Source organism: Bidens hawaiensis, unplaced genomic scaffold (assembly GCF_021521415.1).
Source record: "Bidens hawaiensis isolate Kalapana, Puna unplaced genomic scaffold, B.hawaiensis_p1.1 tig00011868_1, whole genome shotgun sequence".
Classification (NCBI taxonomy): Eukaryota; Viridiplantae; Streptophyta; class Magnoliopsida; order Asterales; family Asteraceae; genus Bidens; species Bidens hawaiensis.
The window spans coordinates 393,790-416,399 of record NW_027491949.1 but is presented as its reverse complement, the minus strand read 5'-3'; the positions used below and the strand labels follow the sequence as shown (position 1 = coordinate 416,399).

The window sequence follows — 22,610 nt, the reverse complement described above, 5'->3', positions numbered from 1 at the left end:
TAAATGAAATGCTTATTAACCCATGCTATAACCCTACCACTATTGTTACTGCTTCTTTACAGTTACACAACAGCAGCCGCATAATTTTCAGGCTAGCCACCACAGTTTGCCAGTTGCTCTCAACCATTAAAGTTTTAAAACCATCGCTTATTCTGTATACCTACTCTTAACCATCGCATTTTTGAGGGTCAATTCTAAAAAATATGCATGCGGTGCATGCCATTATCATAACAGAGTCATGGCCGGCCAGAGGGTCTGACCGAAGGTAGGCAACGATTAAGACATCGAATAGTTTGGCTGGATTTCACATGGATTTTGATTTAAAAAAAACTGTATTTACCGGTTCACCCGGCGGGCCACCGGGTCCGGTCCGGCTGCTAACCGCAAAAACCGGCCGGGCTATTAGAAAACGGGTCAAATAGTGCAACCCGGCCCGGTATGCTTAGCGGGTCCCGGTCCAACTGGTTCGGGTTTCAAAACACTGCTTAAATCCTTATTTAATTGGGCAAAAGGTTAGAAATTTTACTAGAAAATAAACTCGCCAACGAAAGCTAGCAAATATTAGGACGCAGTAAAGGGTGTGTTGAAGTGGTAGTAGCAGGGCACATAACATCTAATGTGGTATGAAAACAAAGATAATACCAAGTTGAAAGAAAGTTATAACAGAAGTTGAAAGATAATAACAAAAGTTGTCGCTTCCAAATAGAGAACAAGAGGTGCTCTCCTAGCCTCCATTGCAACTAACTTATAGCCTAGAGCAAATAAAGAATTGTTTACAAACCGACTCTAGTTGTTATTGAGTTTTAAGCTTATAAAATATGCAAATGTATACATAATTTAAAATTTCCCAATAATGTTATAATTGAATTTTATTGTTATTAGGCTCATTAAAAGAGTTATTTTAATGAGGCAAATTGGATTATAATAATCCAATCTTTTTGTAGTTAGCTGACACATTTACTTTAAAAAATTATTGTCACTAGTCCCGTCTTTCGTCCTATCTTTTCTTATTGGACCCCCGTTAAAAAACTTTACGGAAAGTTAAATCTATTAAGTTTTTTCCGAATTTTAAAATGATGTTTTAGGGTTTTTTTATCGAAAGAATGATTCGAGTCAACTGATTTAAAACTTATCTAGAAATGGTGCTCCAAACTACTTGATTTTTATTAATTAAAAGTTTAAACATCTGAGTTGAAACAGTGATTAAGGTAAATTTTACATCAGTTGGCTCGTATCATCTTTATAATCAAAAGTCCTAAAACATAAAAAAGGTGAGATTATTACATATAATAATCTTTTATTGTATATATACATGAAATGAGTTTTTATGCTATTTAATTCGACTTTTACATATCTTATATATATACACGAAACATTTAAAAGCTCTCTGGTTGCTTCCTACATTCTCTCAAGCCACTAGATTGCTTTATTTGAATAGAGGTTTCCCATGCATTTGACCTGAATTCACGGGTATGGGTCTCATCAAACCTAGATAGCCCTTAAATGAGTTATAACATCTCATAAAATTAAAAATTAATCTTACCAAATATTTGATATGAAAATTCTATAAAGTAGTGATATACTAAAAATTGATATCCGATTTTTTTTTAAAGATACTTTTTATAATTAAAAAACAATTTTATAGTAAAAAAAATAAGCGGTTCATGGAGGATAAAACTCTTTCATAATCCCTAAGTATATTATTAACTTATTTATAATAAATAAAATTAAATTACAAAAGAAATATATAAATATTAGAAACGAAAACTATAAAACAACCTCGTAATACAAGGGAACAAAACCTAGTATTTTAATAAATTAAGACAGCAATTTAAAAGGACATGTTTTTGTTTTTTAATAAATATTCAAGCTTTTTAAGTTTAAACCGGTCTTTAATCATTCTCAAACAAAGCTCAAAGACACCTAATAAAGACTCGTTAGTTTGAACTTAGCTTTAAAATTATCTAATATCTAAATACTTAAAAAAGTAGCAAACCCTTATCTTTAACATAAGAATCCAAATTTCCATGAGAAAGAATCTTGAGGGTACCATAAAAACATTCATTGTTAGGAAAACAATGTAAACAAATACCACCAAACCCACCTCACCAAATATAAATACATTATCTTTTAAAGTTTGTTGTTTATATAATTTGCCCCTTTTTGGTGAATACTTTCTCGAATTCTCCAAATTGGATGATTGGATGAGCTTAAAGAAGGCTATAAATGTTGACCCGTTTTAAATTGACCAAGTATTATGAGAGTGATGTCATTAAGGGTGTTGAGGACCATGACTTCATAGAGAGCATCTTTTGAGTTTGAACCAGTCTAAAGTTTTAATGCTTAAATAATTATTCAAATCAATAAAAATTAATTAATTTATCAAGAAGTAATTTATATATGAAAACAATAAAATTACATTTAATGTCTTTTTGTCTCGGTCTCAAAATTAGTGGTCCAGTAACAAAGATAAAGTCTTTTAAACACTCAATTCGAGTCTCGGAAAGAAGTAAAGAAATTTGTCTTTTAAATATAAATATCTTCTTGTTTCTAGATTTAACTTATTAATTGGCTTAAAGTTATGAACTTTTAGATTTTATATATTTTTTTAGGGTTTCTTTTTATAAAAGCTTCAATGATAGTGCTAATCTTCTTTAGGATAATAATAAAATCACACAAGAATACATGTTTGTTACTAGAAGCTATTAATGTCTTACAAGATAATCACGTCTTACCAAGCAACGTATAAATGTAAAATGGTATAGGAGTTTTGATTTTTTTTGACATGGCGTGAACATGCGATACGAATATCAAATGAAATTTGTGTCTTAAGCTTTAGTCTAAACGGGTTTAGTTAGTTTTGGGTTGAAACATGATTATCTAAACGGGTTGTGTTTGAATCAACCTAATGAGTTTGTGGGTTGACATGCTTAACCAATTTGATCTTTACTTATGTTTCATTGATTTTTATGTCATAACTACTGATCAAATTTTTGTGTCAACAAACGCAAAATATGCTATCAAGTTTTATAGTTTAAACATAGTTATTTTTTATATTCACGTATTTAAACTTGCAAATTTAGAATATTTGTACATAAAAACTAAAATAAAATAAAGTTACTGATAATAAAAGTAGTGTTCATATCAATTTGTGAAAATCCATATCGTGTTGATGTTCGTTTATCTTACACAGTCGTGCTTTCGTGTCAAGTTTTCGATTTTTTGCAAAATTTAACTCGCCAGTTACGTGTTTCCTCGACATACATGACATACATGATCAATCTTGTTTCTTTTGAACCGAATGCAAAATGAAAATACCATAGGAATTGGGTTTTATGACAATGGCGTAGGCCCAATTTAATAGGATAATCCATTAACTTGATTACATAACGAGTTAAAACTGTTTATTTCCTTCATTTTTTCAAATATAAATGGTGCAAAATCATATTCATAAAAGGTTTTATTTTTTTTTTATTTTTTCTAAATGTCGTTTAGCTTCTCTCTCGATTAAACAAACTTGGAAATTTATAACTTATAAGCATGTTATAATTCAACTATTGGGTCAACAAAACTGAAAAAGTATACATAAAAAGTGTAATTATTTTAGTACAGTGAACAAATCTATAATTTCCAATATATTACATGGACAAATTTTGCGACATCCTACAAAACATGTATGTGAAACCAAATGCATACATAATAAGTTCATCTAATAAAAACACAGCTACCCACCAAAGGATAAAAAGGTATGTTTAAATGTTTTGGCTTATTGGGCACAAGCAGAGTGCACATTACATATGACTTGCATTCTTCGCATTATACTTATACTCTTTGTTTGGTTCAAGAGCTGAACTTGACAGTATTTCTCCTGTTTCATAACAAATAAAACAATATTACTACATACAATAACATAGCTACAAGAAAATATGCCAAATATGGTTGATGTGAATACCTGATCAACTTTCTCGCTTGACTGTCCGATCCGGAGGAAATATCTTCTGATAAGCCAGTTGTTGGCGACCTATTATTAACGTCCCCTGAACCTAAATTGTCAGCTATTTCCTTCATGCCCCCACATGAATATCATGCCATTTTGTACTTTATCAATGACAGAAATACAAATTTTGTCCTTTAAACATAGCTGATTTACGGATCAAGTCCTTTAAAAACTTTACTTTCAGGCGGTGTCCTTTACATAAGTTTATTTGATTTTTGTCCTTTACACTAACGGTCATCTAAAAAACTAGTTAAGTCTTGGCTTGTGCAAGACATGTGAGGGTAAAATGGTAATTTTCACTCCCATATAAAAATTACTGTTATTAAAAAAAATACAAGTTTTCATCTTCTTCATGACATTCTCATCCACCCTTCCCCTTCCACAGTCCACCCTTCTCCTTCCACGAACAAGTTAGCCCCACCATTTTCTTTCTTTCTTTGTGCCTTTGAATGATTGAAGTACGGGGACTTAAAACTATTGGTGGTGGGTAGTGTTAAAGAATGAAAGTGAATGGGGATTTGCTACAGACGGCGGGAGTGTTGGTGAGATGGCTGATGAGAGATGAGAATGAATAATGATAAGCAGAAGATGAATATGGTGGGGCCAACCTGGTATTTTTATTTTTAATATTACTAATTATTATATGGGGTGGAAGTTACCATTTTGCCCTCACATGTCAAGACTTAACTAGCTTTTTGGATGGTAGTTGGTGTAAAGGACAAAAATCAAATAAACATATTAGGCAAAGGACACCGCTGAAAGCAAATGTTTTAAAGGACCTGATCCGTAAATCCACTTTGTTTAAAAGACAAAATTTGTATTTTTGTCCTTTTTCAATTATTTAACTATAAAATACTATTGAAAAATAGATATGTAACCTCAAGACTCAGCGTTCCCCCTGATGTGAGATAACCAGCAAAGGATTTGCTAGCGAGTTTGAGCTGTTCCTGTAATTTAAAAATTAATAAGCAAAAGTAATGAGGGATAATCAAGAGATTGGAATATATGCCCTTTTTTATGCCATGTGAAATGATCTTGGATATATAGTTTATGAAATCTGGTGCGAGTAAGACTTTACCAACAATGTGGATTTAACTTTTATGACAAAAGGCAAGAAATGAAAATTTTCAGTTGTACTTAACGTTTGAAAATTTCATTCTCACTAAAGTGCCAACAAACAAGCCATACTAATTTGGTAAATGGGGTTCATTGGTGCAGTTTATGGGTTACTCGGTTTGAGTTGCTTTTTCAAAAGAAAACTTGAATTCAAATTCAAAGTCATCAAACCGAACCAAATTAGGGGTGGGATTTCTGTTTAATTCTACTTGGAATTGAATTTGCATATATTAATCCAAAAACCCTTATTTGTTCCAAACTCTGACCAAAGATAATTTGGTCCAAACCAACCCGAATTGGCTTTAACCATAACAATATTATAATGACACTCAACTAAATAAAGAAAATAAAATAAAGATAAGGAAAAAATTGCAGAAAGTTGAGCAAAACAATAAGGAGACTTCAGAGACTTAGCGTGACAAGTCCTGAAACTATTATTAAAAACTGATTTTCAATCTTTCAGCATATGGTTACAATTACATTTCCTTTAGTCATAGAAAAACTACGGACCCAATGCAGTTTCAAAACCATGAGTCAAATATACCATGGGACTCATGCTAGAAAATCACTCAAAAACACTCCATTCGTTAGAAAAATCGAGCATGGAAGGTAGCAAGTAAGTTGAGTTTGTTGGTGTTCTTCACGTGTTAGGTGTGTAAATTCTCAGTTCTCACCTAAACCCTAATTGCATTATGAGCTATAGTCACGTCAGTAGCATGCTACCATCCATTGTGTTAAATCCGGTTGTTAAGTCACTGATTTCGTGAAGTTCATAGAGTGGTTATCTATAAGAAATGGTAAGGGACATTTCAGATGGTAAAGGGTTTCAACCATTCTTCGTTAGGCTGAAAACAACACACCCAACAGCAGACTTTGGACCAATAGAGACCGAGACGCAGGCTAGGATCTAGGCAATCAATCTCGGTGGTATCTCGGTTATCGGTCCTCATGTGAAATATCGGTTAAAACATCGGTCAGAATATCGGTACCGATAATATCGGCGATATTGACCGATATTCCCGATATCAGCATTTTAAGTCTTAATTTTCAACTTTTAGTGTTTAATGTTGGTGTTTTGAGTATTAATCAGCTCCTATTTGCTACAATTGTTAGTGTTGCAAAAGGTTAATTTGTTAATAGGAGAATATACTGAATTGTTAGTGTTAAAGTGCTATATATATAAATTCTGCATGATACTAAAATTACCGATATCTCACCGTGATAACCAATATCTCAAATATCGGTCCTTGGCCGATATCCGATATTTTTCCGCATTAACTGCTTAGGCTAGGATCAGTCACTCTGTATATTTTGAGAAGATACCAATCGGTTTTAGCGAAATAAATTGGCACAACTTATAATACTAAAGGGTTCATAATACACATGGAAAAACTGACATAAGTGGGAATCTATCAAATGATTTTGAACACGAAGGGCCCAAGACATAAAACGAAGTTTCCTTAGCATGCGTCACTCGAATTGTAGGGTCAAGCATACTGGGAAGGCGAGCTACCATAGGTCTATTTATCGTAAGGTGAGCTCGTGTGTATTTTAATCTACTAATGTTAGAACTTAATCGGGTTTGTTCACATGAGAAAAGTGTGGAACAGGTTTATGCATAATCCTGGTGTGCAGCACGGATTGAAGGAGTCTTAAGGGGTCAACGGGTTGTTTCGCCTTTTAATTTACATTGCAATTTGATTAAATGCTAGGCTCGGTTTAGTTGATTTGGATCAAGTTCATTTTTGGAGGTCTATTTATGAAGTGTTATTTTAGGTTACAGGATACTGGGTCTTTATTTTGTTTTCTAATTGAGTTGATTTAGGTTTTCTTATCTTTCAAGCTTGGTCTATTATAATGAACCATGAAGTCTATATTTTTCTAAGTTAATTCCGGTTTTGTTTCTCAAAAAGTGTCAATCTTGTTGGATCAAGAAGCCGCATTTTTTTCATCCTTTTCTTCCTGTTCTAGTTCTACAATCTGATCCAAACTATCAATTTAATTCACTAATTTGTAGTTTTGATATTATAATTTCCCCGGGGTAATAAAAATAGATAAAGATTAAAACAGTAAGAAATATATTTGGGAATCTTAACAGGTAATCTTTAACAAGCTAACAAGCATATCCGATACCCGGGAGTATACCCAACACCAACGCATACCCGGAAAGTATTGGGCCCGGATATGGGACTGGGATTACCACTACCAGCCCCATTACCAACCCTAACAAAGATACATAATTTTAGAATGAATGCAGTGGATCATTTCATTCCACCGCCACTCCATTAGGCTATTACCTTGATAGTACAGGGAAACAAGTCGTTTAATGAATAATTGTGTACAAAAATTGATGTGTAACACACCAGGTGACCCACTAGATATCTTTTGTGATATGTTTTCCCTTCTCTTTTCAGCTTAATGAAACTATTTGGTAGTTATATCAGCTTATTATACAGAAAACGTGAAACAAACTTAAATAGCTAGCTATAAAGAATAATAATATTACCTGTGCCTTGCCAGTCATCTTAGTTCCTTCAGCCTTGTTGCAGAGGTACCACACTCCAAGGTTAGTTAGATCCTATTTACAGAATTAAATGTTACTCGTGGGTATATACTTCATAAAATAATCACAGCTGATCACCAATGAAAAAAAAAAGTGACATGATAAATCTCAACAAAAATGACATTTTATTTACCTGTTTTTCTTCCAGTGTCATTATCTTGCCATTCTGCATGATGTTACAAAGAGTGTTAAAAAATGAAATAACACAAGGGCATTTGTCACATGTATCATGACTATTATGAAAGGACACCCACCAAACCAGAAACCATTTGATTAAGTGAATCCAAGTCATAGCCTATTTGGGAGAGATCGTCACGGACATCTCCCACCTGTTTCACAAGTCAGTTACTCAATTATACTTCTACAATAATTTTCATTGACCGATATTGCTTCGGGTAAATCAAATAGTTATAGAAGTTATAATTTAAGCTATTGGGTTGATAATTAGGCCTCACGAACATACCTCGCTTCTAATCAACTTGGATATTTCCACCTGCTGGTCCATTTTTCCATCCAAATTCTCAATCCTCTGTGTCAAATGTTTCTTGGCAGCCTAATAAAACAAAATAAAGAATTGAGAAAACACATGCAGCACCGCAGAATTACTAAAAAAATTAATGATGCCTAATAAAGAAAGATAAATGCTAGTGTAAATATAAGATGCCACAGCATCTGAACATATAATCATGTTCGTTTTCAACAATAATAGTAACATTCATCTTTTACAATATAAGCATATGTATATGAATCTCTTGCACACAGATACACATGCATATGCATCAACAATGGAACCGACACATACTTCACATAGCAGTCAGTAATCCTTATGATATGCAACTGAGCCAAGTTCTCACCAAAATTACTTCAATATATGATGCATAATAAAGCAAATAGAAATTATGCACAACTATTAGCTCTAGTCTCTGAAAAAAACTTACAGCAAGAGCGTCTGACACTTGTTCCAGATGCTTTGTCAAGTTTGAAACAGCAGTTGTCATATTTTTCTTTGTCACATACATGAGGTCCGAGAACGAATAACCCTAAATATACATTTAACATTAACAAAAGCAACTATTTGATCTAGTGTCGCAATTGTAAAAAAACAAAGAGAACACAACCATACCTTCCACCACATGTATCCGTAACCCACGGCACCCAGGGTAGCAGCTGGTACCGCCAAAGACGTTACATTACCTGCATCAACATCAAGTATAGAACATATATAAACAAATTCAAACAAAAACATATAAACAGTATGACAATACAGCATCCGATAACACATACCAGCAGCACCAACATTGAGAACAGTGATCTGCCTTGAAGAAGCCAGCTGGCGAACTTCCATAGCCAATCTACGAACCTGAAAATATTATTATTAATTAAGTTTATAAAAGAAAACCCTAATTTTGTGAAAATTGAGGAAATAATGAAGGCATTAGTACCTGTGCAGCAATAGCATCAGCATGATCAGCTTCACCTCCATCTCCTTGCTTTTGTTCATATCCTTTGACCAAAGCCTGACATTATTATGATTTCATAATTAATAATCGAAATAATAAATTTATATGTATATGATGTAATCAATCGAATAATAATACCTGAAGTTCGCCCAATAGATCTAAAAGTTTGCCATTCTGCATCAACAGCGTACCAGTGTACCCTAAAAAACAAATAAACAAATTAGGGTTTGTATATATATGTATGAAAAGAAAAGAATGAGAGAGGAAACCTGCTCCGACTATAAATATGATCTTAGAGAATCCCATTCCTGCTTGCATCGCCATCACGGACGATTAATTAAACAAACAAACAAACGAATGAATGAATTGGAGACAGATTTTTTGTTACAAAAGGGATGGGATGACTGGTTAAAATCTTTTATAAAGGGTCAAATGACGTCGTTTGCTCGTAGATGCGAAACCAAACCCGTCTCTTTCTCGAAACAAATATATACCCGTCTCATTCTCATTTTTATAATTTAGAGAGTTATTTAGGATGTTGTAAGTGAAAAGTTTTTATATTTTAAAAAAAGCAGTGATTTTTTTGTATATTTGAAAAGTTACTGTTCATCCCCTATAATTTTTTAATATATTTTGAAAGTGGTTGTGAGTGAATGAAAGAGAAAAGATAATGATAAAAGATATAAAAAGTATTATTTAATTGAAATGAGGAGAGAAAATAAAGTGAGTTTTAGTGTAATTTTCGGTTTGGAGATAGGGGGTGAGATGAGAATGCTCATATAAAGGCTAATGGCCAAAACCGAATCGAATCAAAATGTCGGTTCTTGAGATTTTTAAAATTGTTCGATTTCGGGTTTTCTATTTTTGATTTTTTCGGTTTTTGGTTTGAAATCGATTCGGTTTTGCTTTCTTTATTTTTATTTTTTCTCTTTTGGCTTGAAAATTTTGACTCTTTAAGAAAAAAGATTTTTTGTTATTTTGTTAAAAATAATGAATCCTAGTCTAAATTCTTTTATTGGTTAATTTTTTTTAATAGCAAACAAAGAAAAGTTTATTAAACCACCAAAACGGTATAACAAGATACTAACCAGGCCAGGTACACTCTTTTGTTGGTTAATAACCAATTATATTTGAGTTAAATTATATTAAAGTACTATAAAATTATTATAAAATATTTAAATTTTAATATATAAAATGAAAATCTATAAGTTCGGTTTCATTCGGCCTTTTCGATTTTAATTACACACAAAACCGAACATTCAGTTTGTACGAAAACATAAAACAAAACTATCCTTTTTTTTTGGTTCCGGTTTGGCTATTTCGATATTGTTTTTTCGGTTTCGGATCAATTTTATCGGTTTCAATTTTAATTGCACGCACGCCCTAAGTCTCTTTTAGCCTAATAGTGTCAATGTTAGATAAAGATTCGTCTTTTGTCCTTTAGCCTAATGGTATCAATTTGGATAAAGATTCGTCCTTTTGAATTATAAGGGTTCAAATAATGTGCTAGTTAAAAAAGGTGTAATTTAATAGATAGTTAGAGAGTGTTTGAGTTGATATTCTAAAAATGACATTCAAACCAATGATTTGGGTTTAAAAAGCGCAATGTGTTGCGATGCACACAAAATATGTATGTGAGGTCGTTTGTTATTAATATGATATAGTGATATACTCAAACCTTTGTTGCCCATGTTTTATTTTTTAATTATTATTTTCCATCATCCGACAACATCACTAGGCGACAAGTTCATGCCCCCACCCCCCTATTGCCCCTCTTATCGCCAGGGGCAATGTTACCTCCAAAAATCGCCCCTTATCACCCCAACAATTCGCCCACCACATTTAGCCTAATGGAGATGACAGAAGTTTTTGTGATCAAGTGGAGATGACTTTTGTGAAACTATGACACCATACCTTGCATAAACTCCCTAACTCATTTTAGAATCCCAAACTCACTTGAATTCAATTGAAATCGGCGCCACAAACCTCTTTGTACACGTCGAGTTGTTATTTTATTTCAACATAACTAAGCATTCCACCACATGAATGATGAGCATGTGAGAACGGATTTATACATTTGATCAAGGCTAATTAAGGAATATGATGAAATGGGTGGGCAATGTAAACTAAAATGGATGAATATGAGTTATGAGGTTGGGACCGGGAGTGGCAAATGAGAAGTATTTTTAAGAACAAATAGATTTTACACTTTCTATATTATTTTTTAAAAAGCATACCATAATTTTGTCTTTCATCGTATAGTGCTATAATTGAAAAAAAAAACGCTGACAAACTGGTTAGTATGAAATTGCTTTAGGATCCATTTACATGGTACACCACCCTAGAGACCTAAAGGCAGGGCCATTTCTAATAATCATGAATTTTTTTTTGGGCCGAAAACGAAGAAAAACTTTGGTCTTAAATTAGTTGAGTATTTGGGTTTAAACATTAAAAATACATTTTTTTTAAATAAATATATATAAACTAAAAAAATTAATAACTCGGGCCTATCGAGGTTTCGAGCCGGGGTCGGTTGACAACCCGACCCTGCCTCATAGTCGGCTCTGCCTAAACGGGGAGTGAACTGTGAAAGTAGACAAGAGCGGGACTGGAAGGTGGTACCAATTGGTATTGACGTGAGCATACTGTCTTACATGATGAAGTACTGCCCATAAGCTATACCCAGAATACATGTTCTTTCCCAATTATGTTCCTTTCACTTTTCATCTTGTATATATCTAACTGAAAAATGGTTTAGAAATGAAAGATACAAAGAAAAAGAAAGATGCACTTTCAAGGTTAAGGATGGTTTAGAAATTAAGTGGGAATGGGCCGGTGAAAGAAAGCCGATTTGATATTGATATATAAGACAAAGAGAGTTTAGATATGAGGGAACACTAGGGATGAGCTCGATACTATATACTGATTTTAAATTTCTGATTTTTTTTTAAAAAATTTGGTACCGGTATCCAAAAATGCTCGATTCAATATTGGTACAGTAAGCAAAAGTTTGGTAAATACCGATATTGATCCCAAACTTTCCAATCCCGATTTTCTAAAAAATTGATACCAAACTGAAATGCTCGTTTCGATATTGATACCCGATATCATTTGCTCATCCCTAGAAACCACTCCCTTTATCCCAAGTGCCACAAAATCCTTTTTGGGGTGTGTTTGGGTTTGCTTATTTAAGCCAAAAAAAACTTTTTGTTAAAAGGACTTATTAACTTATGACTTTTTTAAAAGAAGTTTTAAAAAAAATGTTTTAAAAGAAGTGTACTGAGTTTTGAGGTTTTAAGAGATATAATAGCAGGAAAATCAAACATAATAAGTTAATAAGTTGCACTTTCTCAACTTATCAAAACCTCTTTATTTTGCTTTATTGATAGATAAGTCAAGATCCATAAGTTCTTTTTGTTTGCCAAACAAGTTATATACCTTATTAACTTTTTAGAAAGTAAAGTTAATAAATTATTAGAAGACTCAAATAATTAAGCAATTCCAAACAACACCTAAGTGACACATGATATCACTTTTACTAGGCATCGTAGCAAATCGATCAACACATAAATTCAACCAACTTCCTAAACTGATATGCAACATTTTATATCTTATAAGGTCAACCAACACTATAAAAGCAAAGAAAATGGACAAATTTCATAGTTTCAAAGGGGTTGGGTACAAAACACAAAAGTCAAAGAAAGTCAATTCCCGAACCATTTATCCTCGGAACTTATCTGGTGCGCTCTTGACTACCCTCGTTAATATGCACTGATCTCATCCCCACCACCTTCCATTGATTGCTGTTGCAGACTCTACCTACCAACCACCTCTCTTCATTACACTCTGACCCTTCAGAATACCACCATAATGTCTTGCAAGTTAAAGACCTTATTACCCTTTTAACCCTACCCTACACTAACCACACTCACTCATGCATACCCATAGAGTTTTAAGCTTACTCAAAAACAAGAAAAAAAAAAAAAAAAAAACAAAGCATAAACTATCCATATCTTTTTGGTTAACTAATAGTACGTTTAGTTAACCTTTGAACTCGCGCTTGAATCAACTTTCTTGGATGGCCTGGTAGCTGTCGGTGGCTCGTCAAAGCCACCGACATGGTTGTCATCATCAGCATCAACAATGTTACCACCGCGGAAGTTGGTATTCGCAAGGGCGGTGATGATCTGCTGCATTGTAGCTTGAATGTGGTTGTTGACTGTGTTGGCACTCAAAAGGCTTGGTTTGGCATTAGGCATGGAGTTGGCCAGCACTTGTAGTCCCACAGTCAGTAAGCAGCCTCCTCCGGATTCGGTGCTGGTGGCGCCATTAGGGTTCTGCCCCACCGGGATGATGACAAACCCTAGAGGGAGGAGAGGGATGCATGAAGGATCTCCACCGTTCATGGCGAGTTGGATGGAATCAACCTCAACTGTGGAGTACACCACGAGGCTGCCTGAGTCATCGGTGCAGCTCTCCTGCAGCACCAGCTCAACATTTTGCGATGAGTTACTAGCCACCTGTTTACAATATAGAAAGTGTTACATTTCTTTGAAGTGTAGAAGATCTACCAGTGTTTAAGAAATTCGGGCTTTCAAAATCAAATCAAATCAACGATTTCATTAACTACTAAGCAAGGAGTATCATCAGATGGATTATTCGGTCGGTTATACTCCGTTGGAAGTATGGTCATTAGTTTAGAAGTTATTATGGATTCAAGAAGTAATAAAACGGTTTATTCATACTAAACAAATTAATGAGTATCCGTTAAATGATTCCTTCGGTGATACTCAGAGCATGTTTGGAATTGAGTTTGAAAAATGCCTATTGACTTATTAGGTTTTTTAAAAAGCCACTAAGATAAAATGTGTTTGGCCATCATAAAAAACTTTCTTATTTTAGCTTTTTGAAAAGATAAAAACAGTTTCCAAAAGCCCCAAATCCTGGCTTTTCAAAATGGCTTTTTGAAAACCAATAAGCCAATAAGCATGTTTCAAACTCAATCCCAAACATGCTCTCAGTTGGAAATATGATATTGTCTTTAATTAGCAATGATTAGAGATTCACGGAATTATACTTAAGATCACATCGAACAAGGAGATAAGATCTACTAAACAAAAAAAAAGTATCACCTAACGTACGACTCCGTCGGTCTTACTCCATCAGATATATGCACTAGTTTAGTAGTGAAAAAAAAAATAATAGAACAAGTTATTCCCTACTAAACAAATGAATATGACTCCGTCGGAAATATGCACTAGTTTAGTAGTTAAAAAAAATAATAAAACGATTTATTCACTCTAAAGAAACGAGTATGACTCCGTCAGAAATATGCACATGCTTAGTAGTTAAAAAATAATAAAACGATTTATTCACTGCTAAACAAATGAGTATGACTCCGTCAGAAATATGCACTAGTTTAGTAATTAAAAAAATAAAACGATTTATTCAATATTAAACAAATGAGTATGACTCCGTCCGATATATGCACTAGTACATTTAGTAGTTAAAAAAAATAATGGAACGATTTATTCACTGCTAAACAAGTGAGTACTTAACTGCTTATGAACAATTCAGTCGGTGATACTCTGCTGGAAATATGATAAACTTTTTTTTAACAATGATCAGGGATTCAGGGGATAATAAACTTACATTCACACGAAGCAAAGAGATACAGTTTCCTGGATGCGAACTGTTTGCAATGTGAGCCACCTCTTCCAATGGATTCCCATTTGAGAGAATATCAAGCTGCCATTTTCGATACACCAACATATTTTATTAGAACTAGAGACATGACAATTTTGGCACATTTATTTATAGTAATTACGCGTGAATATGTAATTAAGTGTTACTCTTTAACGAGTCAAATGAGCAACATAGAACAAGTTAACTTATGAGGAAGTAGATCAAAAGCAACCTCAGTGTATTTTAATCTACATAACATCATAAATTGCTTCAACCAAATAATATAATTTTCGGAATAATTAGTTTTAAAAACTTGTTATCAAACTGGCCAACAAGTATTTAAGCGTGTAAATGAACAAAACATTTAGTGAACTGTTCAAAAGGAAAGTTCGTTGACATTTATTCATTTAATAAACATACAAACCTGAACACAATTTTTTGTTCCTTAACTTCTGTACATTTATGCTGGTTTAAAAAATAAATCAGATTTGTTTATTACTATTACTTTAAAACTAATTTGATTTTTATATTTTAGAATCATTTGGATATTCATGTTTACTTTTAGTTGTCACTTTATGTTCTTTTACAATGCCTAACTAATAACAATTTTTAGCAGCTACTAACATCTGCCAAAGCATATTCGTCTAAAACATGTGTGTGCATATATATTATCATGAACCTGAGATCGGCTACGTTCGTCCCTCAAGAGCTCAAAAACTTGATAATGAGGATGAGGAAGCCACATTGTTGATACTGCAGTCAAGACCAAACCATTGGGCTGGCCTGGTTCAGTGACTGCTCTAGTCGTTATTCGAACTGTCTCCTCAGCTGAATCCGAAAGGGCTGTCCATGTTTGCCCACACGAGCTAGTGATGTGAAGGCAGAACATCCTCACCATCCTCTGAGCTAGATTCATCAAAGTTTTTCTTGCTTCTGGTGTTTTTATCGCTGTAAATGTACATAAATATAAATACCATGTTTTGTTATTATTAATAAATACAAGTTTGATGGTACCTCCAATGTCGGATATGTTTCGGGCCATAAGACTTGCCAGCCTCTCGCATTGGCGTTGTAAGACAGCTAGCCACCGTGGAGCCCCAAATGCCATTCCACTGCTAACATACTCAGTGAAGATCCCATGGACCAGCAGCTCATTCTCAGCCTCAGCATGCTCAACCCAAGTAACCTGAATCAATAAAACGGTTCACAAGTATATAACAACATTAGCTTAATTGAAAAAGATAATTCTGAAAAGGATAATTATAGAGGTATTTGAAAGATACAAGATGGATAATTAACTGATTGAAGTTGTGTCAAAGAATCCCAGTTTATATCCTAGTTTATCATTTCAGGTTAATTATGTTTATTGGTAAGGGTTTTTGCGAGTCGTTTATATACCCAGTTTGACCAATAAAAGAGTCGAAGAGTTGTTCTTCAATTCCTTGCATGTTTATGTCCTTCGGTTTTATCAATTGTTTATTCCAACAATTGGTATCAGAGCCAATTGTTGAAAAGTTTGATTAACCAAAGGACCAACAAGAGACTGAAGATTATATAATTGAAGAGAACTAAGATCAAGAATTTGCAGAAGAAACAAACTCGATCAGTAGCAGCTACTATGAGCTACCATGAACAACAGGTCATTGTTTCTAGCCAAAATCGAGAACAGAAAAGGAAAATAGTCGATCATCAGCTGCAAACTGAATAGGTTTCATTTTTCATAAAAGCAGTGGCAGCTCAAGAACGGAAAGCGTTTGTCTCGATCAATAAACGAGGTTTGTTTTTTCAACGAATGGTTGAAACATGAAGAAATTGATGGTGTGTCAAAGAAAAGAAGAAGGATCAGCGTGTTCCAAGCAAGAAGAAAGTGTTGTAAAGAAGCTAACGGAAGCAGCAGTAGTGTGCTCAAATGAATAAAGCAGTGTGCTCGAACAGAAAACGATTGGTGTGCTCGAAAAGAGTGGTGTGGCCATGTGCGTATCAATCAAGAAAATGTTGGTGTGACTTGTGATACTTGAAGGACCCGGATGGTTAATGCAAAAAGCTCAAGGGTGGTGAAGAAGACCTCAAAGGGCGGTTAAGGTGGAGATCTAAAGTTCAAGGACCAAATATTATTTCCTAGTGCCTAAGTTTACTTATTAATTTATGGAATTGTTTATTTAGTATCAGAATAGGTTAACTCTAGTTGTCTTAAGCTTGTTGCTTAAGTATCTAGGTGCCTAAAAATAAGGTTTACGCTTATTTGTTTCAATAAGTATTGCAACGTATGCGTTTCGTTTATTATTAATCAAAGGAGTCACATAAGGTTTATGCAATATCGTGTTCGGTTTAGTGATTCACTTGATCGAATAAGTTAAACATGAATTTGGCCGAGCATAGAAAGACATAAAAGAAAGAGATCAGGAGGGGTGTATTTAATCGAGCAACCATTTAATAAAGGAGCTATGTGCTCTCGAAAAGATTTTTGTTATTCTAATTAGTATATGCCAAAATATCGTAAGTTTAAAAACATGTCTGAACTCTGCAATTGCAAATGCGTCGGCCCCAAAGAAAATTATTCAATACTGGATGCTCATGACCCTTGGAAAACTATAAACCAGGTGCAAGAGTATATATTTTCCAGACTCGGTACCTAGGGGCTGACCGAGTTCAAAAAGCTCGCCTACAAACCTTGAGAACCGAGTTGGAGAAGTTGCATACAAAGCAACACAAGACAAATGTCTCTGGTCAACTGTGAACCAGTAAGGGAACTCCTCAATTGCCAGAGAGATATCTTCCAATCGTGACCTCAATAGAACAATACTTGAATGCAGAAACAATGACACTTAAGGAGATGAAGTCGCATTTCAGAATTAAGGAGATAATAATGAAAAAGGATACAAAGAGATAAATTTGAAAGATACAAGAGGGATAATCAAGTGGCTGAACTTGAAGTTGAGTCAAAGAATCCTAGTTATATAATTTAAAGCTTGAATTTCAGGTTTATTATGTTTATCGGTTTGGGTCTAGTTGAGTTCTTATCGGTTTGAGGCCCGTTTAAAATTTCAAGTTTGATTAATAAAATAATTCGAAGAGTTATTCTTCAAATCCCCTGCATGGTTATCGCCTTATCATTCGGTTTGATCAATCGTTTCTTTTTTCCAACATTAATATCAAGAAACCTTTTAACTAAAAATATAAAAATGACACAGATTTCTCACCCTTGAATATCCATTAGGCATGTCCTGTATAATGCAACCAGAGGGGTGACGCTTGTATCCAGTTAGTGATGGCTGATAAGTCTCGTGAAAGCTTTCTAGCGGGAAATCAACGATCACCCAACTTCCATCGTCCGAATTCCGTGCACAATAACGAAGGAAATGAATTTCTCTAGTTGGCACAAGTGGAGACAACACTTGTAGCTCAGCATACATCTGTTCATAACAAACAAGTGCATCAAAATTTCTATAAATTTAACCAAGTTTCAGATAACACTTAACATTCACCATGCCAACCTATATACTTTACCAACTCTAACTTAAAACTTATGCATACTCACCAGCTGCAGGGAACCATTTGGAGTTCCATTAACACCAGAAGTGATGACTTGAAGGGTTTTCGCACGCGAGATGATTGATGGAAACAACTCCATCCATTTATCCTATAATTCCCAAATCAGGAAGGATTAAATTAAAAACATACCAAAAATATCTATTACCAACAGGGGCGGATCCAGCATACAAACGGGTGGTTCCCCGGAACCACCCGAGTTTCGAAATAATAGTGTACGGATATATAGAAGACGCGTAGGAACCACCTTATAAATTAAGAGGGAACCACCTAAAAAAAATTCCTGGATCCGCCACTGATTACCAAACCAGATAAAAAAAACATATATAAATGATAAAAACATGAACAAGCTGCTGGTGACTTACTGCATTAAGAAAAGCATCAACCAGAGTGACACTGTTAATAATCACAACTGAGCTAGTGCGAGAAGCTTCGTATCTCAACTCATTTGAATCAGTTTTCCTGCTAATCATACTTGGGAACATCTTAGCATGTTCATCAAAATTAAGCACTTCTTTGCCAGCATCATTAACCTGAGTCCAAAGTGGTTCTCCAATCCTGCACATCTTAACAACTTCATCCATGAACGAGAGTGCATACTGGATCGCAATAGGCTTTTCGCCATCCATAATGATCAAACCGTTGGCAGCAGCAAAATTGGGACCTTCAGGTGCCATTAAAGGATTGATCTGCATAATATCATTGCAGTTTGGCATGCCATCTTGGTCAAATGGTCTGGGATACATATTCATATCCAAGTTCAGGCCAGAGGTCATCAATGGAGATAAATGACTCTGTCCTTGAGTTTGCATTGGATTACCGCCACAAAGTCTTGTCACAAGGCAGAGACGCTGTTCCAACTGCAGGAAAAACACTCATTTAATGCTGGTCACAATCAAATTACAACCTTATTCGTTGTGAACTGAATATTGATCAGCGCTCTGATTAAGATACGCAGGATGAAGATACGTAGTCCAAATATCTTCTAAAGATCGATGTATTAAACACACTTACCAAAAACATAAGTGCTTATTTAAAATAATGTATTGCACTAATTAAGTTCAATCAATATCAAGACAATGTTACAAGCCACCCAAATATGATTATTTAGCTATATTGATATCCTTAGACTTCGGCTAAATGTACATGCTAATATGCTATATACCTGATATATATACAGCCGTGCAGCATATGCATACGGTTGTATAGTGTATGTAAAAGAGCGTATATCGTGTGATTTGAAAATACGGAATAACTGATCTAATCAAGGTGTGGATACATTTAGTAAATAACAGATGGAGTAAGATACGTATAGCATAATTCTATTTATAGTCTGAGAAGACAACCTCAACCTCAATATAGCACTTTAAATACTTGAATGAACTATAAATACATCTCCTTAAGTACAATGATATTATCTTCTTTCAAGTTACTAGTTTAATACATTTAATCAAACATAGTTACCTCCTCTTTGAGTCGAGTGTTTTCCAAGCGGAGCTGTTGCTCATCAAGAGATGTCGAAGACCCCCCGCAGTTAGAGCAAACAAGCGAATGCAACACACTTTCCAGTCGACTGTTTTCATTTCGTAGAATGTCATTATCGGTTCTAAGATGAGCATTATCTGACCGGTCTTGTTGTGCCTACAAAATAAGTTAAATTCATTTAACTTAACGTGCAATTAATAATGTATAAATTATTGTAGGGCGCGCATATGGCCGGTACACACATGATCAATGATAATACCACATAAGTGGAGCCCAATAATTGATCAGTCACATTTTAGTATAGTAGCAAGTGTGTAAGGTGACATTAAAACCCTAACCCTAAAAGGTATATGTATTAAGAGAGTGCTATTGCTGCCCTTGTGGGAGGCTCATGTAGTCATGTTGTAAGAGTTGTAGGGGTTGACTGTGTACCCCCACCAGCGCATATTAATGGGTAAGCAACCAGATATAGTAAATGCATCTCTGCGTACAGTCAGCAAAGCTCATAGTTGTGGCTAACGTACGCTTACAGAACCCGGACCCGACCCCTACCAAATTCCACCTTAATTATTTCAAGTACTCAAGAGAAATTAAATGATATTGTCATGTTTATTAAAAAACAAACTTAGGGAAACAGCATTTATATCTTAGAACAAAATATAAAGTAAGTTATTTTATACAGTCTCCATGTTGTTAAAATAATAAATTTAACTCGTGTATATTTATTAAAAAATTTGGTTACCAACAAAATACAAGTGATGATTATTTGCCTTATATGTGGATCATATATGTTTTTTATTTCATTTTTCCCGTATCACACTTCACTGTCATGATATGCTAGAAACTTTAATATAATTTTTTTATTAATTTTTAAATCTGATTAGGAATTTAAATAATTAATGGTGATTGTGAATATACATTGCTTTAATAAATATAAGCAAATCAAATCCAATATTACACGCATACATGTGTGTGAGAGAGGCTGTATGTGGTGCTCATTTTAGTTATTTTCTTGAATACGATATATTTACACAATCTCATTGTCTTTGTTTTTTTAATTAAAACACGTGCAATCCCGATTAGAATAAAATCTTTCAAAATGAAGTCAATATCATTTTGCAAATTTTAATTTTTTTTTAAAAAACTTATATTAGACAAAGTCACCATACCAAAACAATTTTAGCTTTCTACAAACACATTTTAATTTTCCACACACAAAAATAAACAAATAATAAAAATAAATAAATGAGCAATGAAAACACGTCTTCTTGATATCTGTGGGGATGTATGTACGTTTCAACAGTGGACATTAAATTTTAGGTTTAGCCAAGAAAACAAGAACATGTACACCCAACAAGAGTAGAACATATGCTAACGTGCGCACCTTCAATTGAGTACGCCGGTTTTGGAACCAGAACTTGACTTGGCGCGGCTTAAGCCCAAGCTCTTGGCTTAATCTCAGCCTTCTCTTATCATCTGGATGTGGACATTCCTTAAACAACCTGCCCAAAACACCAACAATATTAATAATTCAAACCTTATTAATTAACATACTATATAAGCAAACATGTTCTTTTTGTTTAAGGCATTATTTATGTGATGATGATACAATGACTAAAAGATATCCACATACGCTTCCATTTCTTGGATCTGGTGAGCTGTGTGTCTATGATAACGCTTCTTCTTTGAAGGCGGTTGTTTTTGATCGGTATCCACCTCGTTTCCCGACATCCCGCCTTCGATTTGGTCACTTCCCGACCCGCTTTCCATTTCATCCATTCCTAATCTCACCATGTTATCCATGTCTTCTTTCTGCATTTCATATATATACACGCATAAATACTTAAACAAACAAACATATCCAGTAAAAATTCCGTGAGAGACTGCTCCCGCTGAGACACAGCTCCAAAAGTATTATTATTATTATTAAGTTTCTTTTTGCAATACAAATTATATATACACATATTAAAGAGAGAGAGAGATTACAGAAATTGATGAGAAATCGGAGTAAGGCATGAAGTTGAAGTTAGGGTAAATGGATTCAGAAGAAAGTCCACTTCCACCACCCATGCTTGACATCACTTGACAGTCTCCAAACATCTTAATTTCCTCTACAAAAGATCACTAAGAATCATATATACATGATTAATGTGCAATATATTGATGATATTATACCTTTTTTTTAATATTTTACTATTTTTCATCTTTATATATTTATTTTTTATTATTTTTTTCATTAAGAAAATATATAGATGAAATTATACAGAAAAAATAAAAAAACAAAAGTTGAAAATTACATTGAAATTAAATTATCAATCACTTGGTTCTAGACTCAAAATCAAGAAACAAAGACAAAGAAAAATGAAAAGATTTTTTTTTCTTTTTTTTGACATTTTTGAGTTTTTCAACCATTGAAAATGAAACAGTCAAATGTCCAATATATCCCATTTTTAAAAACCACCATCATAGATGAATTTATATTGATTTATAGATTTACACAGACATACATATACATATAGAGATAGAGATAGATACATATAGAGATAGAAGGAGGAGAGAGAGTGTGTGTGGAACTGTAGAATTGAAAACGATTCAAGAAAGAGAGAGTGATGAAGTTACCACTGTGGGTGTAATTTCTGATATGAAGCTCTTCTCTTTGTTGTAACTTTTGTGGGTTGAGTTGGTGGTAAATGAGCCCTTAAATACACCGAGACGAAACCGATTGACTACTCTTGACGTACCTGGCTGTTTCTTA

General features: G+C 34.0%; 2 protein-coding genes across 2 annotated transcripts; both read right to left on the bottom strand.

The window, feature by feature from the left end:
- Window positions 1-4,842: 4,842 nt before the first annotated feature.
- Window positions 4,843-9,462, bottom strand: LOC143539402 (uncharacterized). The gene is made up of 11 exons (XM_077032735.1): window positions 9,406-9,462; window positions 9,275-9,336; window positions 9,119-9,193; window positions 8,961-9,036; window positions 8,800-8,870; window positions 8,615-8,716; window positions 8,140-8,229; window positions 7,931-8,005; window positions 7,810-7,842; window positions 7,620-7,691; window positions 4,843-4,944 (listed from the first exon to the last, which is right to left on the bottom strand). Exons 1-11 carry the CDS (start codon window positions 9,458-9,460, stop codon window positions 4,843-4,845), a joined length of 813 nt encoding a protein of 270 aa, XP_076888850.1. The 5' UTR covers window positions 9,461-9,462.
- Window positions 9,463-13,173: 3,711 nt separating this feature from the next.
- LOC143539387 (homeobox-leucine zipper protein HDG5-like) lies at window positions 13,174-21,962 on the bottom strand. Its single transcript, XM_077032722.1, has 11 exons — window positions 21,842-21,962; window positions 21,489-21,667; window positions 21,240-21,357; window positions 19,835-20,011; window positions 18,736-19,230; window positions 18,360-18,461; window positions 18,022-18,234; window positions 15,836-16,007; window positions 15,501-15,769; window positions 14,789-14,884; window positions 13,174-13,656 (listed from the first exon to the last, which is right to left on the bottom strand). The coding sequence occupies exons 1-11, from the start codon at window positions 21,953-21,955 to the stop codon at window positions 13,174-13,176; spliced, it is 2,418 nt and encodes an 805-aa protein (XP_076888837.1). The 5' UTR covers window positions 21,956-21,962.
- Window positions 21,963-22,610: the final 648 nt, after the last annotated feature.

Coding starts and splice junctions, on each gene's coding strand:
- LOC143539402 (XM_077032735.1), bottom strand. CDS start 9,460: ATGGCGATGCAAGCAGGAATGGGATTCTCTAAGATCATATTTATAGTC. Junction 9,194..9,274: donor ATCTATTGGGCGAACTTCAG/GTATTATTATTC, acceptor TAATAATGTCAG/GCTTTGGTCAAAGGATATGA. Junction 8,230..8,614: donor AAGTGTCAGACGCTCTTGCT/GTAAGTTTTTTT, acceptor TTGTTTTATTAG/GCTGCCAAGAAACATTTGAC.
- LOC143539387 (XM_077032722.1), bottom strand. CDS start 21,955: ATGTTTGGAGACTGTCAAGTGATGTCAAGCATGGGTGGTGGAAGTGGA. Junction 21,358..21,488: donor CAGATCCAAGAAATGGAAGC/GTATGTGGATAT, acceptor TGTTTTGGGCAG/GTTGTTTAAGGAATGTCCAC. Junction 19,231..19,834: donor ACACTCGACTCAAAGAGGAG/GTAACTATGTTT, acceptor TTTTTCCTGCAG/TTGGAACAGCGTCTCTGCCT.